The sequence below is a fragment of the Bactrocera tryoni genome, chromosome 5 (genome assembly GCF_016617805.1).
Source record: "Bactrocera tryoni isolate S06 chromosome 5, CSIRO_BtryS06_freeze2, whole genome shotgun sequence".
Lineage (NCBI taxonomy): Eukaryota > Metazoa > Arthropoda > Insecta > Diptera > Tephritidae > Bactrocera > Bactrocera tryoni.
In genome coordinates this window covers 51597348-51616329 of record NC_052503.1, presented here as the reverse complement: position 1 = coordinate 51616329, position 18982 = coordinate 51597348, and the positions used below count along the sequence as shown (strand labels likewise).

The 18982-nt window shown below is 35.0% G+C and overlaps 2 protein-coding genes across 2 annotated transcripts; one reads left to right on the top strand and one right to left on the bottom strand.

Moving 5' to 3' along the window:
• Window positions 1–889: 889 nt before the first annotated feature.
• LOC120777522 (importin subunit alpha-7) lies at window positions 890–8673 on the top strand. The gene is made up of 7 exons (XM_040108890.1): window positions 890–1163; window positions 1222–1500; window positions 1571–1791; window positions 2065–2328; window positions 2394–2733; window positions 7144–7303; window positions 8019–8673. The coding sequence occupies exons 1-7, from the start codon at window positions 987–989 to the stop codon at window positions 8201–8203; spliced, it is 1626 nt and encodes a 541-aa protein (XP_039964824.1). The 5' UTR covers window positions 890–986; the 3' UTR covers window positions 8204–8673.
• Window positions 8674–10450: 1777 nt separating this feature from the next.
• Window positions 10451–17359, bottom strand: LOC120777764 (nuclear RNA export factor 2). Its single transcript, XM_040109268.1, has 13 exons — window positions 17249–17359; window positions 16960–17192; window positions 14446–14901; window positions 14250–14387; window positions 14043–14189; window positions 13808–13909; window positions 13445–13739; window positions 13057–13394; window positions 11888–12029; window positions 11584–11831; window positions 11001–11123; window positions 10720–10925; window positions 10451–10638 (listed from the first exon to the last, which is right to left on the bottom strand). Exons 1-13 carry the CDS (start codon window positions 17265–17267, stop codon window positions 10542–10544), a joined length of 2544 nt encoding a protein of 847 aa, XP_039965202.1. The 5' UTR covers window positions 17268–17359; the 3' UTR covers window positions 10451–10541.
• Between the last annotated feature and the right edge of the window lie 1623 nt (window positions 17360–18982).

The window sequence follows — 18982 nt, the reverse complement described above, 5'->3', positions numbered from 1 at the left end:
ACGGTTTTTGCCTAGTTCCGGTTGTATTTTTAGTTTTAGTGTCGTTGTTGTCCATCTGTTTCTTGCAACCCTTGGCTCAACGAGGTGAGCGGTCGGGTCTATGTAAGTTAGGAGGAACTCAAAGGTCCGCCGCGCCAGAGCCCCATAACGCAGTAACGCCGTCGTCACTTCCCAATTTCGTCCGGTGTTGGGAAGGTTCAGTTAAAATACAGCCGATATTACCTCCTGGCTGAAAATTATCTAATGGGCACGGGAGTCGCATAACACCCTGGATTAGGAAGAGGTAGCTCTTGGTTACCGCACGCATGCGGCGCCCGACATCCTACCTGGGCAGTGCCAATCAACACCACCCACATCGGTTGGGGAGTGCCGAGTGTGTCTTGCGACTTAAGCCCCTACACCACGGCAAGGTGCCTACCATTCTCAGTGAAAGTTACACGAGCAAGAAGTTCGCTTCATGTTGATCACACAATATACTTGTCAGCTGTGACGTATGTTACACGCAAATAGATAATACATAATAGGTTCAGGGTGCTGTCGTCAAGGAAGCCATTTAAAATTTAAAAATTTTTGCCCGAAATAAATTAATAGGGGAATTTTAGAACCTGATTTTTGTTGGAAACAGAACTGAAACCGATAAAAAATGTGGTAGGTTATACGAATTCAGATATAATTGACTTGACGTTCGAAACAGAAATTGTATCCGTTTCGGGTGTCACAGAAAACAATTTTATCGGTTTTGTTGTCAGAAACAAGTACATGTGTAATTTTAAACCGTCGTGAACGCTTTTGTGTCATAATTATTATAGTGTATGGTACATTCAAAGCAATTTCTTGATCGTGTAACGTCCGTGTAATTAGGATGAAATGTGATTTTTAAAACAAATCGATTAGTTTTGTCGACTATGGAAAATTTTTTTGTAAAATTGTTTCATTAAAGTAAATGCATAGTCTCTGGAAAATAATTTGATTATTTATTTATCACCATGTCAACGACCCATAGGCATCGCTATAAAAACACGCCTTTGGATTCCACGGAGATGCGTCGAAGGCGTGAAGAAGAAGGTGTCCAGATTCGTAAACAGAAACGAGAACAGCAATTAATTAAAAGACGAAATGTTGTTTCCGAAGTACAACAATCTGAAATTGAGGAAGGCGGCCAAGTAGATATATATATTTTCGGTTTTTTTGCATCCATTTATTTTGCTTTTTATTTAAAAGGAGGTTGAAATGCAGAGTGGTGCACATCAATACAATGTAGAACTGCAACTTCCAAAAATACTGTGTGAGCAAAGTCTCGGAACTGTTGATATTGTAATTAAACAGGAATTAATAGACCAAATACATAGTGAAAATGAAGCCGATCAACTTGATGCTACGCAGAAATTCCGCAGGCTATTGTCTCGGGATCCAAACCCGCCGATAGAAGAAGTTATACAGAAAGGGATAGTTCCCCGTTTAGTATATTTTCTGGGAAATAATTCTAATGCCTCTTTACAAGTAAAATCCAAAGCAGTGATATATGCAAATTTATGACAAATAATTAATAATTTATTAATTTCAATGTTAGTTCGAAGCTGCTTGGGCGTTGACTAATATTGCTTCAGGAACATCAAATCAAACTAAAATTGTGGTAGAGGAAGGTGCTGTGCCTGTCTTCATAGACCTTTTATTAAGTCCCCATGATGATGTTCAAGAGCAGGCTGTCTGGGCTTTAGGAAATATATCTGGAGATTCGCCAAGTTGCCGTGATCATTTACTTAATTTGGGAATTCTTCAACCCCTATTGCAGTAAGCTATATAAAAATGTGGAACATATTGCCAATGTTTCTTTCTTTTGTTTCTTTCATTTAAAATTTAAATTGTATTGAGTAATATTCAATAGTACAATATCTTTTCTCAGTTCTTTATCTTCAAATATTATTTATCATATTTCACTTTGCTGGAAAATATTTTACTCAAATTGTTCTTTGGTAAATTTTTGACGACGAAAATCTTTTTTATTAGTAGATATTAATCTAAATAGTAGATATTAATCTAAATAGACATAAATCTAAATTTCAGTGTGCTGAGTACTTCAAACCGCTTGACATTGATAAGGAATGCTGTATGGACACTATCGAATTTGTGCCGTGGTAAAAATCCTCCAGCGGATTTTTCTAAAATTGTTAGTGGTCTACCAATCCTAGCCCGGCTTCTAAATCATACAGATCCTGATATATTAAGTGACGCTTGTTGGGCTATAAGCTATTTGTCTGATGGGCCTAACGATAAAGTGCAAGCAGTTATAGATGCGGGAGTTTGCCGTCGCCTAGTTGAACTCCTTATGTAATATTTACTGATTTTCAAAATTACAACCGAATTAAAATATTGATTAATATTTTATTTTGTAGGCATCCGCAGAACAAAGTTGTTACAGCAGCACTTCGAGCCGTAGGAAATATAGTAACGGGAGATGATGTTCAGACTCAAGTCATATTAAACTGCAATGCACTATCATGCATAAATGATTTATTGAACTCTCAATATGAAACTATTAAAAAAGAGGCCTGTTGGACTATTTCTAACATAGCCGCTGGAAATAGACAACAAATCCAAGCGGTGATTGATGCTAATATTTTTCCCGTACTTATAACTATTATGCAAAGTGCTGATTTTAAAACTAAAAAGGAGTCTGCATGGGCAATCGCAAATGCCACCAGTAGTGGAACAGCCGAACAGATTAGATATTTGGTAAGCAACACGTCTCTTATTAACATTATTTTATTTATTTGAAAGTCGGCTATATACGAGGAGATCACGTAAGAAGTTCAACATTGCCTTAAAAAATTAAACATTAGACAAAAATTAATACATTAATAGAAAATAGACTGTATTCCGTGTTCTTGACGCGTAGCCACTGAAGTCGATTTCAGAGTGGAGAGGGTTGACATGGAAAGAAAATTAGTTATGTGGTCCGTTGAACACCTAGTTTTTCTGGGTTTTCGTTTTTTATAGGCGATAATGCTTAAGATATTGATATCATCGGCCTCAACACCCGCGCCGTTAGTTCTGCTTTCTCCAGGCTGGACAAGGAAGCACAGAAAATGGGTCTGGTAGTGAACGGGGGCAAAACGAAATATCTGCTGTCATCAAACAAACAGTCGTCGCACTCGCGACTTGGCTCTCACGTCACTGTTGACAGTCATAACATTGAAGTTGTAGATAATTTCGTCTATTTAGGAACCAGCATTAACACCACCAACAATGTCAGCCTGGAAATCCAACGCAGGATTGCTCTTGCCAACAGGTGCTACTTCGGACTGAGTAGGCAATTGAAAAGTAAATTCCTCTCTCGACGAACAAAAGCCAAGCTCTATAAGTCGCTCATAATTCCCGTCCTGCTATATGGTGCAGAGGCTTGGGCGATGACAACAACCGATGAGTCGACGCTACGAGTTTTCGAGAGAAAGGTTCTGCAAAAGATTTATGGTCCTTTGCGCATTGGCCACGGCGAATATCGTATTCGATGGAACGATGAGCTGTACGAGATATACGACGACATTGACATAGTTCAGCGAATTAAAAGACAGCGGCTACGCTGGCTAGGTCCGGATGGATGAAAACACTCCAGCTCTGAAAGTACCCGCCGGGGGAAGCAGAGGAAGAGGAAGACCTCCACTCTGTTGGAAGGACCAAGTGGAGAAGGATCTGGCTTCGCTTGGAATATCCAATTGGCGCCACGTAGCGAAAAGAAGAAACGACTGGCGCGCTGTTGTTAACTCGGCTATAATCGCGTAAGCGGTGTCTACGCCAATTAAGAAGAAGAAGAATGCTTAAGAAAGATTACAGAGGAAGCAAACTCAAAAATTCGAAGTACATCAGGTGCACCAATGTGAATAAGTAGTACTTTCTAGGAAAATGCTATGTCATCCACTTGACGTCGATCATTTAAGCTGTTGACTTTAAAGGTGGATGAAATAGTGTATGGTTATCATATGACAGTACAGTATCCGAATATAAGAATTGCGGAAGTCTCTGCTAGTTCTTTTAATGAGTCCCTGAACTTTGAAAGACTTCAAGGTTATTTTATCGACTTGTTTCACAAATGTGGGCTAGTTAATAAAAAATCTTCAGGAGCTTGATATCCGCGACTTCTTGTAAATTCTGACCATTGAGCTTGTAGTTAGCGATGATATTACCGACCGAGTTTCTTGTTGGTGTACCAACTTGTAAGTACCTTTCAACAGGATATGAGTAGAGCTGATCCAACGTATTACCAGTGACACCTTAACTGCGAAGCTTGGATATAAGAATCTATTGACTGACTCCGTCAAATGCTTAACGAAAGTCTATGTAGATAGAATCAACCTGATTCTTACACCTAACAATGTATATCTAAGCACCAATAAAATTAACATAATACAACTTTGCACTAAAAATGCTCTCAAGATATGCCCAAAAATGGTTAGAATTACATCAAAACTTTTCAACATCCCGTATACCGAATATGTGAACCTCAGTGCATATGGCTGATTTTTTACCGAAAATATCGGTCACTGTGTGAGATATAAAGCATTGTTCACTTAAAATCTGTACGCACTCTAGGGACCGCTGTTCCGTTATTTTACAAATTTTCTGAGTAAAATCAGTTGATCTGAGTATATAGTTAAAATACAGTTATGTATAGGACTTTTCAATACCCTTGCTTATCAGTTGGCTATTAAATGTGAAATGGAGTACGCTAATCGAAAATTAATAGTGAACGAATTTATAGCAAATCCGACATGGTCAGGTTCAAAAATTGGAAAAAAATTAAAATTGTCCAAAACAACAGTTTGTAGTGTAATTAAACGGTACAAAAATACTTTGAGCATAGAAAGAGCTAAAAAAATGTGTGTAAAAAGAGGAGCGCGGGATTTAGAATTAGTAAGGAAGATACTAACCTCAATTAAAAAAAATCTCGGGCTATCTGACAGTGATCGCACCAAAAAATTCGGGACAAGTATAAGTACCGCCAGGCGAATACGTTTAAATGCTGGGCTAAATACATACCGTGCAATTAAGTACCCAAACAGATCTGACAAACAGAATATTTTGGCAAAAAGACGCGTACGACTTCTGTACAATCAGATTTTGACGAAGTTCAAAGGCTGTCCTGTAATGGATGACGAAACTTGTGTCAAACTCGATTGCAATCAACTTCCTGGACAAAAGTTTTATGTTGCAAACAAGCGTGGGAATGTGGAAGCAAAATATAAATATAAAAAAATTGATAAATACGGTAAAAAAGTTATGATTTGGCAAGCAATATGCTCCTGTGGGCTTAAAAGTCGTACTTTCGTAACGTCGACCACAATGACATCGGATATTTATATAAAAGAGTGTCTTGAGAAAAGATTACTGCCGTTTATTCGACATCACAGGACTTCTGTAAAATTTTGGCCAGATTTGGCGAGCATACATTATTCTTTCACTGCTATGAAGTGGTATCAAAATAACAAGGTGGAAGTAATACCAAAAATCTTTAATCCGCCTAATTGTCCACAGCTTCGCCCAATAGAAAAATATTGGGCGATAATAAAAAACAATTTGAGGAGAAGTGGTCGGGTAATAAAAAAATATGACTCAATGTTGCCTTTATGGAATAAACATGCAGCTAAAGTAACAAGAAAAACTGTGCGAAAGTTAATGTCTTCTTTTAGAAAACATGCTCGCAACTTCCTATATAACAAAGTTGAATAATTATATCTTGTATTAAAATTAAAAGCTTAATAAATTCTCTTCTTTAACGTATTAAAATTTTTAGTTTCCGTTGTTTATCTTTTTAGTTATAATAATATTTTTGCGTACAGATTTTAAGTGAACAATGCTTTATGAGTGAAAGCAAGAATACATCTTTTTTGATACTAATATGTCTTTGTGTTAAAAATTAATTGTAATGGGATGAATTCTTCTCCGAGTACCCAAATAACTATTATCATATTACATATACATATGTATTGGTCTACCAATATATATGTACACCTTTCTCAAATATATGGTGTAATTTTGTGTTATCTTGAAGAAAAAAAATTTGGGAAATGTGTGCAAGAGTTTTAGTTCAACACTAATGTTATCTTCTTTTCTCAGGTCTCAATATTTTGTTTTCCAACTTTCCAGCTGACTTTAAAGTTTTTTATACCTCACTATACATAGTTAACTCTCATATACCATATATAGAAAATTGCGATCCCTAAAATCCACTTTTTCACAGACTTGTATATGCAAATCCCGTTTTATATAACTCCCAACCGTCAGTTGACCATACCAATATTATTTTTAATTCATTCACAATTAAGAACATACATCAAAAATTATCATTTACCTTTGGTCGGCCGGAATACAACTTTTTACTTTTGGTCGGTAAGCTGTCTTCGATTGGTTATTTCTCTGCTCTTTTGACACAAAATTTATATGTGAAAGCAACAAAAAAAAATTATGGAGCTACATTGAAGCAAGCACACTTTGGATATCTCATTAAAGTGTGGGTGTTCGTATATTATTATCTATATTATTTGATATAAGTTTCTCGATAGTACAAATTTGTGACTAAAAATGTTCTTGTGGATACTATTTTATCAATGTATATCATTGTAATACTTAGAGTTACATATCTTTCTAACACTTTGACAAATAAAGATTATCTAAGCTGTTATGCACTGACCAAGTGTGTATCTTTAACACCCTTACGTATGCGTCAGAAGGCATGTTTGTTTGGAAATCTGGTATAGTTTGTTCGATTCGCTGAAGAGTAATGCTTGACAAATCGAAGACAGCTATTATTTCAGTTTTACAAAACTGTAATAAGAGATGTTTAAACCGGTGGAGGCGTTTCCACAGCCGCTCCATACCGTATATGAGAATATTTTTTCTTCCGTTCGATGGATTATTGGTAAGGATTGTAAGATAAGTTAGTTATATAGTCCACAACCTTAGAAACCCTTTATATATCAAAAAGGACCATTAATTTATAAATCCACGGTCCATATCTCCGCTTATCCCTAAAATATTAGTGTATAAATATTAGAAAATCTAGTTTTGTTGCTCGTGATCTACGTTGTATTATTAAATATTGAAGAACGAAATACTTTGTATCCTAAAGATTATTTTTTATTGTTTTAGGTTCATGTGGGATGCATAGCACCTATGTGTGACTTCCTGACCGTGGTGGATTCAGATATTGTTCAAGTGGCTCTAAACGCACTAGAAAATATTTTGAAAGCTGGTGAAAAATTTGCTGCGCGTCCAAATCCATACGCCATAGCAATAGAAGAATGTGGAGGTACATTAATATACTTTAAAAAATTATTTGTTTGTATATTTTATATTTTGTTGTGTTTATACAATACTTTTCATCCCCTGACTATACATGTATGATAAATTATATTTTTATATTCCTAATGTTTGGGTATAAAGCATTAGAATCGGAATTTAACATTTCCCAATTCGAGGTTGAAATGGGTATAGACGGATGGAGAAGGTTCTCCAAATTAAAAATGTATTGGTATATACCATATATCCAACTGTTATTTACATTTAAAGTTAAAAAATTCTACAATTTAAAATATGCAATATTTCTATTTAAAATGAATTTCGCTAATTTGTTTTTACATATTTGTTTCATATTAAATAGTTCACAGTTTTAAATTATAATTGAAGTTTTGTATGTATTCTTAATATGGAGAACATCCGATTTCGGTGGATACTATTCTAAAATTTACCCAAAATAAGCGATATTGACCCATCCTTTTTCCAGCACCCAAAAGTATGGAGAGTTTTATGCTTTATTGATATAAATATACAATTAACTTGATTTCCGATTATTCAATTAAAATTGTCATTGTTATGGAGACAATAGAATTATGCGTATTGGTGGACTAAATAATGCTTGAGATCTAGAGATGTTGTGTATTTATGTAATTATTTTTATATTTAAGAAATGAAATGAATCGACTTATTCAGCAAAATTGTAAATATACTTTTCTCTTTCATTTCAGGTTTAGACAAAATTGAGTATTTGCAGTCTCACGAAAATCGCGACATTTATTGCAAATCATTTTACATAATTGAACAATATTTTAACAACGAAGAAGAAGACTCCCGTGTAGCTCCAACAGAGGAAGAAATGCATTACACATTCAATCCAAACATTGCTACTCCGAAAGGCGGATTTTTATTCTAACCCAAAAGATTTATTTTGGTAGAAAGCGAATATAATATAATGCATCTGTAGACACTTTATACTACTTCCTAGAAAGCACATATGTTTTGTTATTGTATCATTAAAGATTTAAATTTTTTTCTGAAAAAAGTTCAAATACATATCAAGAATGATAGAAATAAAGATTACGACAAATTCGTTTCGTTACTTGTTTTGAGTTTGGCAGATATACATTGATTAGTGATGTCATAAACGGAGGGAAAAGTAGTTCACCAATTCGTTTCGTTTATAACGTCACGGGATGCAATCTTGTCTCTATCATTCTTGAATAAATATATTCTTACATACATACATGTATGTATGTACAGATATGCATTTTAAAAATTGGATTGTAATGACAAATTCTCCAAAAATTTTGTTTAAAGTTCTTTTCTTCATAATTCTTGCAATAAAAAGTGGATATTGAAAGCAGTATATGCTTCTAATGTGAAGATTTAGTTTAATTTTCTTGCCAGTAAAATCTTAAAATTTATATAACTTCAACCTTGCATGGTAGTTCTATTCGCATAGGCTACAATATCTGAGATCGTGCGGTTTCAGGCCGACATTTTTACTAATTTTCAAGAATTGAAACATATACATATGTATAATGTGCATAAGATAGGCTGCGTTCGAGGTATGTACGAAATAATTACAGCAGTACAGTAGCTCTGTTGCATATTTGCTGATACTCTGCTGCTGTGCTGAAAAATATTAGGTTGTCAAATATCTCCCTTCCGTTTTTTTGCTCTTTATTCAATGTTTTATGAAAAGTGTTACAGTGATCGGATCTAGTTCAAATATGCTCCGTTTCGTTCGATAATCGCAATAATGGCAACTTCATAATACCCCCCTCCTAGAAGCCCTCCTCCTTATTAACGAAGAACTCGGACAGCCACTTTTCACAAGCCTCTTTTGAGTTTAACTTTGCACTTTACAACGTGATCCTTGACATTTGCAACATTGCAAACTTGATTGACATTTCGAACGCATAGCCTGTGTGCCAAACGGTAAAAAATTAAAATTCTGACTGATAAAAGCGAAATTTTTACGTTATCGTGGTGAATCCGAACGAGTTTTACCCAGCTCCCGAGCTAGGAAAAATTTTGACAACAACTTACAAATATGAATACAGATATGCATCCGGGATTAAACGAATTTAAATGAACCTCTGTATACATAACAAGTAAATATTATAGTAAATGTGATTAATTTTTAATTATTAATCTGTTAATGTTATTATTTTTTACATTTAATACAATTGGGGTACTCACAATGTGTCATAAAGCATCGTAAAATCATAAAATCATTAATTTTTATACTAGTTAAAAAAAATTGTTGTTGCATTGCATACTAAAATAAGTTTACGCAAATACAACTCTGAACGCTATATTTTCGGATCGTTATAACTTATAACTTTATGACACTATGTAAATTATTATACTCTAAATAAGAACAGTTTTTGACCCTTTTTTGAATTTATTTCATTTAGCTGAAATATTGCAAACTAAAATTAAGATGAAAAAATTATTAAAAATAATCTTTTCGTAGTTGATCAATGTAAATGTAATTAAGTATATGTACATATGTGTATCGAACGCAAGTTGTGTCTTCGTAGACTAGTGTGTTATCTAAAAATCTCAGTTAATAACAAGTCTTTGAATTTTTTCTAATTTCTGTAATATTGTTATTAGCAAGCAAAGTATATGCTTTTCTACGAATACATTGAATAATTTAACTAACTGTTTTGAAATTAAACTGTCAAAATTTTACTTTCCATTGGGGCACACCTTAGGAATTTTTTTCACCCCAACTCAACACAGGGGAAAATGTTACCGTTTGGCACACATCCGTTTTTGGTATAAGTTTTTGCCCAATGTTATCCATTTTAGGAAAACATCTTTTTTTTTGCAAAATGTTCCCAAATAGTGAAAAATTTAAAATTTTTCGAAAAACTTCCCCAGAGTAACCTGGGATTTAATTCTGATTTTTTTAATTTCAGATGATCTAGCATCGAGTTATGATGCGCAGCGCAATCCCCTTTTACTGTCTGCCGTTTTGTTTTTAATTTCTTCATGGAAATTTAACAGAATATTCTTCAAATGTCTTGCTAGAATGTACCAATGGTTTTTAACAATAGATTTAAACTGTTTCAAAAAAATCATAAAATAGTGATTTGTTTTACACAAATTAACGCTATCCCCCCCCCCTTAAATAGAAAATTACAAATTTATGTCATCTCGGTTGCTTCATGTTTTATTTGAATTAAGGTACACAATTCTATACTTAAGTTTAAAGAAATTGGACCAATATGTATACTCTAATTAAAAGCAGTCTCTGGTATTTTCTTATTGTCACAAAAACTTAAAAAAATCAGTAAAGATTTTTTAAAATTCCATTTGGCATCTTCCAAGAAGCTAATGTATGAAAAAGTATATTATTATTACTTGCATTTTACAATATTCTCCTACTACATTCCCGTTAATATATTTTCTTACCGAGTACACCACAGAGGTTTGAGTTTTGTTACTTCTTGGAACATTATTAAGAGAGCTTCCTTATCTGATACTGTCACATCATCGTTGTCATCTTGACATTCACTCTTAAAATATTTGAAGGTATTTTTAACCTGTTGACTTGTGGGATTGTATATACTTAATTGTTCATTGACAATTTGATACTTGATAGCTTTGTTGAGAAAACCCTGTAATAAGATAAAGATATTAGGCGGATAAAAGTTTTGCAATGGAATTACATATGTACATATAACTCAACATACAAGTTTCGTTTCCACAGGCATAAGAACAAATGTTCGAGTAAAAGACATCAATATGTCGGTGTCCATAACACTGGGAGCTTGATCATAAAATACTCCATTGATTGTTAATGTTATCATGTTTTCCTGTTAAATATAATATTTAAAAAAATGCGTATATGGTTGCGGTGTATTTTGTGGAATATATGTATGTATATAAGTACTAAGTAATATCAATATGCATATCTTCTTGTTTTTCTATAAATTCTATGTCTCATACAAAAGTATATGGTTTCCTTTATTCAAAATAATAGTTTTTCTGAAGTAAATCCGACAAATTCTCTTCGAGTTATTCGACAATTAGCAAAGAGTTCTTTTACGCACGCAAATTGAGTGTAAAAGTTCAAAGCGTTTTTCTCAAAGCTGTTTTTTAATGGTGACCATCGTAGCTCGAAAGCCGCTCGGTAGAATTCAATGAAATTTATACAGGTTTTTGAAAACTTGAAGAACTAGTGTATCATTGAAGGATTTTTTAATTCCGGTTTTTTTATTTTTTGACTTCGATAAATGTCGATATAAAGCAATTTGATAATAATATAATACATACGTTGTAAATCATTGTATCTGTATTGAAGGTCAACAAATCATGCCGCGTGCTGGGTAGCTGAAAAAACACTTCCATGATATGATTAGCACCTAAATATATACTGGTGTGTGCTCGGGAAAGATCTGAAATTTTTAGTATGTTTCTACAATTTTCACGATATTTGGATATGCGTTTAAAATTTTGCGAAGTCATTTGACCAACGATATAATTAAATGAAAAGGTGAAAATTGCGTTCCGATGATATAATTCTGAAAAGTAAAATCGTTTATAAAATAAAAATGAAATAATCCGAGCAGATACTCACCCTTCAAACTTGAACGATTATGGGAATCAAAACACTTGAAAAACCGTGGTACAAATTCATTAACAAAATCATAGCCTCTTACATCGCACAAGAAATTCTTCTGAGAGCTTAAGTAACCTTTATTCTTTATTTCAATGTTATCCTGAAAATAATGTATATACAAAAAGAAGTATATATTATAACAAAAAGTATTCCTACGACTAAGTTTGTCTATAGAGTATACCGTGAAATGTATGCTTTCGTTAACTGGGATTGAAGTCATATTGCTCATTTATATGAATAAGATCATAACTAAAAAACCTTAAAAAAAAAATCGCTTTTTAAGGAGAGCGGTTTAAAGTTTTCAAGCAAATATAGAAAAGCATCAAAAATTTATGAAATAAACCTGTGGCATGTAATATATAAATAAAATGCTTCCTACTGCTTAGTTGTTCTTTTAAGGACCTTTATTGGGTCCTTCTTGAAAAGGACGGCGTAGACGAGTTGATAAGGCTTGAGAAAAACAATGAACAATATCAACAAGTGCTGATTCTCTTCAATAAGGAATTAGCTGTAATGCTATACTGTTGAGGGTTTCAGCCCATAGATTTTTCATTTCTATTGAAAACGTTGGAAAGGCTTATGAATCACCATACGATGGGGCACTTAGAAATGATTTAGAAGTCAATGAAATAAAAATGAGTTTGTTTTATTTACTATTGAGTTGGCATTCAATGTCATATTACACGTTACATCTGTAGACATAGCTGGCAAGCTGCTTTGTGGCGAATACTGCTATCAAACGCAGCGAAACTGGGTACATGAGGGGTTCCAAGCATGAAATTGCTGAAGTTTGTAAAACTGAGATTGAAATATCTCGGTGGACACACCTTCGACGAACTTAGCGAAGTGGGAGGATTAATATCAACCGCCTTAAAAATTTGTTGGTAACCTCAAAACGCTACTTTGATCTTTAAGGACCTGGTGATAAATTTTTAGAAGTTTTTGGGTGTCACAATGGACCAGGGTTCACATCTGGTTAAACGAGATCCAGCTATCTTTCGCACGAAGGTCAATTACACGACCTAACTAAGAAATTTTCTTTTATAAATTGTTCTCTAATCACGAAATATTAAAGGCAACCCTATTATAGTAGTGTACCAAATATGAATATCATTTCGAAAACTTACCAGTTTTGTCAGCTCCGGAAAGAGTCTTCTAACAGCTTTTACATATTCACCAGCGGATGAATATTTGGTGCACAAAGGATTACCGTCTAGACGTAAGGTTTTCAAGCCAAGCGCAGAAAGCTTCTTAACGTCCTCCAAATCCACGATCCAGTTGTTCCCTAAATCTATAGCTTTTAAATTACTCATTATATTTAAAACTTTTGACACATTAGCATTAGTTATTTTATTGTGTGTCAAACGAAGTTCCACACAACTGGTAAGAAGTTTTCGAGATGCCTGCGTTAGAACTCGCCTCAAAATTTTTGGCGAACTTAAATTGATGACAATATTTTCCAAACCTGCGAATTATTATTGTAATTTTTTACACTTCTCTACAAATGGATTTTACCTTCGACGCTTTCAAAGTTATCCAAATTTAACTGCCTATTTATACCGTTATAACGACGTGTGAGGGCTTTATCAATACATTCCATGGGCTCTATTTGTCCTTGTATGAACGGTCTAACATTCATAAGCATATAGTATTTTAAAGTTTTGTCTATTTGAATTTCCGAGAGCGCCGAATATTTATCTACAATAGTAGTTAAGCGTGGAACATTTATTTCCATTTTACAAATATCAACCAAGTGATAGAGCTGATCAAAGCATTGGCGCACCAGAAATTGATGTTCACCAGCCGAAAACTATGAATGAATTGCAAAATTTAAATTAAATATTTTACTTAAAATTATATATAGACAAAGATGTTCACCTTATAATAACAAGGATATACCTCAGATAGCTTTTGTGAAACAGTAATAAAAAAATAGTCCATAATTTCATGTTTTGTAAATTCTTGTCCCGAATCAGGTATCTGTTTATATTAAAAAAATAATAATATGAAATAAAGAATAATAACATGTATACATACATATGTACATATGTATATATAAATACTACATGAAAACCAATTTTAAGTTGAGGAGTAACAATTTAATTTGTTTTACCACAATAGCATGCCAATCATTACTTTGTTGGAACTTGAGAATATCCTTCTTATTATTTAGATCTACTCGATGCCCATTCCTGTCGATGTCTACTTCGTAGTCTAAAGGCGAATAGAGTTTCGATAAATTCTCGACCGGTATACCATCCTTCAAAAATAATATACATAAGTCTTTATAAAAATGTACATATGTATTGCATGAACTTACAATTAATTTAAAGTTTTTTTGTATAGGTCGTAGACACTCTGGATAATTGTTGCCAGTTGTGATCGGGTTACCAGCGAGCAATAATTCGTCTGCTTTCACTTCGCTTAAATCGCGGCATAAACGAGATGTCGAAGTAATCTGTGAAAAGTTATTAAATTTTATTACAAATATTATTTAATCTCGTTTGAGTTTTTACCTTGTTTTTACTTAAATCCAAAACCACAAATTCAGCACCAGCAAAAAGTTTCAGAGGTGTTACAGTTGTGATACCGTTATCGCTTAGGATCAACCCATTCACTAAGCGAAATTTGTCTTCATTGCGATAGATTAAATTACAAATGGTCTCAAAGACAGCACGATTACCCAAATTCACTGCTAGATCACAAAATTCCATTTGGGTATTAAATCGGCATAAATTTAATATACCATCCACACCATTTACGCGCTCCATACAAGTATAAAGTCGGTTGAGTGCTTCCCCAAGCTTAGCGTGTGGTGATATTTGTCCGAACTTATAATCACCTACATTAAAATTTATTTGCAGGTGTACAAAAGAGGCATCAGAAAGCTGAACGCGAAGGTTATGTTCAAACAGTTTATTTATTGCCGCTTTACAATTCCGCACGAGAAAACGATCATTTTTTACACCGCGCTATTATATTAAAAAAAAAAGAATTAATCCAATAGACTTAAAATTTTTAATACATAAAATCTTATATAGTGTTATATAGCTTAGCCCTGAGGCTGACGGTAAACTAATAAAAGAACAAGTAAAGAAAGTTAAAGTTCGGGTGTAACCGAACATTTTATACTGTCGTAAGCTAAAGTAATTTTCGTACATATGTATGTATGTATTTGAATTAAAAGGAAGTATTGAGTCCATTCTTCACAATCATAAGCAAGAAGAAACGCAATTATAAGAATGAGAATCTTTCGGAATTTCAGTTAGATTTTTTACATATGCGATGCGATATAAAGTCAACCAGAAGATCGAAAATATTTATACTAGGTATTTGAGGGCTATGCCAAGTCTTGCCCCATTTTTATTTTTGGCAGAAGGGCATGCTGTTTATGCAAAAATATTCTCCCCGAATTTCAATACACACAGACTGGCTGATATATTGGAAAAAAATTATCCATATGCACTGGGCTCTACATTTTTGGAGCCTATTCCTCGGAAAGTTATAGTCGACAATTTTTGGGCGTAAGGTTAAATAACTTGAGGACACTACTTATATTAAGTTTTATTCTGATAACTCCATTGATGTTTGATTTCTACATTGTAAAGTGAAAGTGGGTTCAGTCTGATCGACCACAACACGCGCGCGATGGGAAAGGTATCGAGAGTTGAAGAGGGAAGCGAGACGCACTTGTAGACAGAAAAAGATAGAGGCTTCGGCCTCTCCAGAGCTTGATAAGCTGGCCGACCAGGGTAATGCTCGAAAATTCTACGAAAAAATGCAGCGACTAACAGAAGGTTTCAAGACTGGAGAACCGAAAAAAGAATCGACACACACCACCTTTTCGCCAATTTCAAAGCTGCTTTTGACAGCACGAAAAGGAGCTGCCTTTATGCCGCGATGTCTGATTTTGATATCCCCGCAAAATTAATACGGCTGTGTAAGCTGACGTTGGGCAACACCGAAAGCTCCGTCGGGATCAGGAAAGACCTCTCCGAGTCGTTCGATACCAAATGAGGTTTCAGACAAGGCGACTCCCTATCGTGCGACTTCTTCAATCTGCTGCTGGAGAAAATAATTCGATCTGCAGAACTTAATCGAGCAAGTACAATTTTCTATAAGAGTGAACATACAGCAGCTGGCATACGCCGATGATATTGATACTATTGGCCTCAACACCCGCGCCGTTAGTTCTGCCTTTTCCAGAATATATAAGTAAGCAAGACAAATGGGTCTGGTGGTGAACGAGGGCAAAATTAAATATCTCAAACAAACAGTCGTCAAACTCGCGACTTGGTTCTCACGACACTTTCGACGATCAAACTTTGAAGTCGTTTACAATTTCGCCCTTCTTGGAATCAGTATCAACGCCACGCTCATTCCCAATTTTTACAACCGCTCTCATACAGACCTTTCCTGCCCTTCTAGTTGTGAAATTTAAGGTTTGTGTTCAGTGAGTTATCGTTATTTTCAACATAATCGTTATTTGGGGAGTGCGGACGTGATTTTTATATCATTATACCAATTTTAGCAAAGTATGAGGAAATGATAAAAAAGACTTCTTCTCAACAAGAGTGGATGAGCTAGCTTCTCTTGTTTGAATATATGTACATTTAACCATTTAATCCCCTGTACCAAATCAGTTAATGGTGTATCTTAATTATCATGTCCGATTACGCTCCTCTGCAATACCAACCCTCCCCGGATGTCATGAAATATATCAAGATATATCAATTTCTAATCAAGTAATCGCTTGTACGGTCAGTCCCGGATTTCAACTCGTTTCGTCACGCTGATCATTGGTGAAGCAATAGTTATATAGGATATTTTAAATTTCTTTCTCATTGATGTAGTTTGCTTTTATGATCAACTATATTCATAATTTGTGAGAACATCATGTCTTATATTTTTTATCACGTTTAATTTTCGTAATTATGTATATGTTTTTTTTACTGTTAGGTCATAAAATTATTTCATAAAATAATAAGGTGATGAATTTTTGTTACGACCTTAATTTAGAAAATATTTACCCGATATGCAACAGGAAACAGCTCTTCTCCTTCTACAGCTTCAAAGATTACTTGCAAGATTTCTGGCATGCCATCCCGTCCACCGAATTTCCCATTGTGCTGAACCACAATTTGATGCCAAGCATTTCCTTGTGCAATAACTCTAGGATCATAAGTATTGCAGCGCGAGTATGTTGTGGTATTTTTATAAGAAACCTCAATAGGCAGATTATTAGAAAACTGATAGACCTCATCTATAACAAAACATAATATTTAGATGGTAAAATTTTAAAGCCCATATGTATTATACCCGGTCGAGAAATAGCCATTTCTTATCTATAAATATTAGACGTTCAAACAACCGGCAAATTAATATTTGATATAAACAATTCAGTGATTCCTTTGACACTTGTTGGTTTCGTAGGAATGTTAGGCGACTGCTACACTTACAATATTAATTGATCTTGATCCAACATTGCGATATTCAATAAACTATTGTTAAGTAATATTGCTGTATTCCACATCACAAGCGCACGAGTGATTTTTGCTTTCGCAAAAAAATATTTTATAAAAATGTTGCAATCACGCGTATAAAAGTTGCTTACATAAGAATAAGAATAATAACTTATTAATATTATTGCGTGTTGATCAACTGCGACAATGTTCGCGTTCAAAAACAATAAATTCAACGTAGTTTTGAGGAAGAAGTCATGTGTAGAAGTTCACGCAAATGAGGAAAGTTCTTTGATCGCCCTTCACTTGGGAATGGCCGATCCTTTTACATATAACTCAAGCAGCTCACGACCACCGGTCTTTGATCAAGTATACTCTGGATAGCTAAAGAACATCTGTTTGAAGGCGAGCTGAAGAGAAAAGGCGAGACATCCCCTCCACAGGGTTTTGCGCTAGGTTTGGAACCCGCCAAAACGGCCCCAATGAAAAATTTTCAATAGCCTCATATGCGAGACGACCGTGACAAACGAATTAAGCATTCCGATTTGAGGGCATGCACCTGGAGTATCCGATCCCATAATAGAAAGGGTGCCGCTGTCAAGCTGATGGATGTTCTCGTTAGAGTGAAGGGGGACATCACCGCGGTCCAAGAAATGCGGCGGACGGGACGAGGACTGAGGAGAGCAGGTCCTTGTGGCATTCATTACAGTGGATATATAAAGGAGCGCAAATTTGGTGTGGGATTCGTGGTGGGAGAGAGACTGAGTCGCCGAGTACTGTCATTCACCTCGGTGGATGTACGTCTAGCCACAATCCGCATCAATGCGAAGTTCTCCAACATATCGCTGATTTGATTCTGTGAGCTCTTGCAGTCCACCTATAAGAGCTGCCCCCGCCACGATGTCAAAATCGTGCTTGGCGACTTTAACGCCAATTTGGGTAAGGAAGGTATATTTGGTATAAAAGTCAGTAAATTCAGCCTTCACGAGGAAACATCCCAAAATGGGTTGAGGCTGATCGGCTTAGCCGGGACCGGAAATATGGTTATCTGTGGTGCTATCTTCCAGCATAGAAAAACTCTTTAAGTTACCAGCTGTCTCTGAATCGAAAAAGCACCAAAAAGATCGATCATGTTGTGCTAGACGGAAGACACGTCTCTAGTATTTTAAACATGCGTACGCTCCGAAGTCTTAACACCGACTCTGACCACCATCTTGTGCAGCAAAACCACTTGTCAACAAATACAAGGAAAATTCCTCGTCGAGAAGCTGCAATCAAAACAGATAGCCGAACCATTTTCTACTCGATTTCCACTCCTGTTCTCTTAGAACACTCGTCAACAACTCGGTATGAGAGAACTGTGGGACGGCAATTCAAACTACTTACGTGCTTACAACAGCAACCGAAACCATTATTTTTCGGAAAAAGCAAAAGAACAACTGGTACGATAAGGAGTGCCGTTTTACAGCGAAGATAAAGCAGACTGCCTACCTCGTAACGTTATAATCGGCCACAATACGTGTGGGAAGGGATAGATATCGAGAGTTGAAGAGGGAAGTTAGACGCTTTGCAGACAGAAAAAGAGAGAGGC

What these genes read in the sequence shown, in the direction of transcription:
- LOC120777764 (XM_040109268.1), bottom strand. An exon ending in CAGATACAATGATTTACAAC is followed by an intron (nt 11,124 to 11,583) that starts GTATGTATTATA and finishes TATATTTAACAG; the next exon opens with GAAAACATGATAACATTAAC. An exon ending in TGCCTGTGGAAACGAAACTT is followed by an intron (nt 10,926 to 11,000) that starts GTATGTTGAGTT and finishes ATCTTATTACAG; the next exon opens with GGTTTTCTCAACAAAGCTAT.
- LOC120777522 (XM_040108890.1), top strand. Translation starts at nt 987, where the DNA reads ATGTCAACGACCCATAGGCATCGCTATAAAAACACGCCTTTGGATTCC. An exon ending in CGCCTAGTTGAACTCCTTAT is followed by an intron (nt 2,329 to 2,393) that starts GTAATATTTACT and finishes TTTATTTTGTAG; the next exon opens with GCATCCGCAGAACAAAGTTG. An exon ending in AGCAATAGAAGAATGTGGAG is followed by an intron (nt 7,304 to 8,018) that starts GTACATTAATAT and finishes CTTTCATTTCAG; the next exon opens with GTTTAGACAAAATTGAGTAT.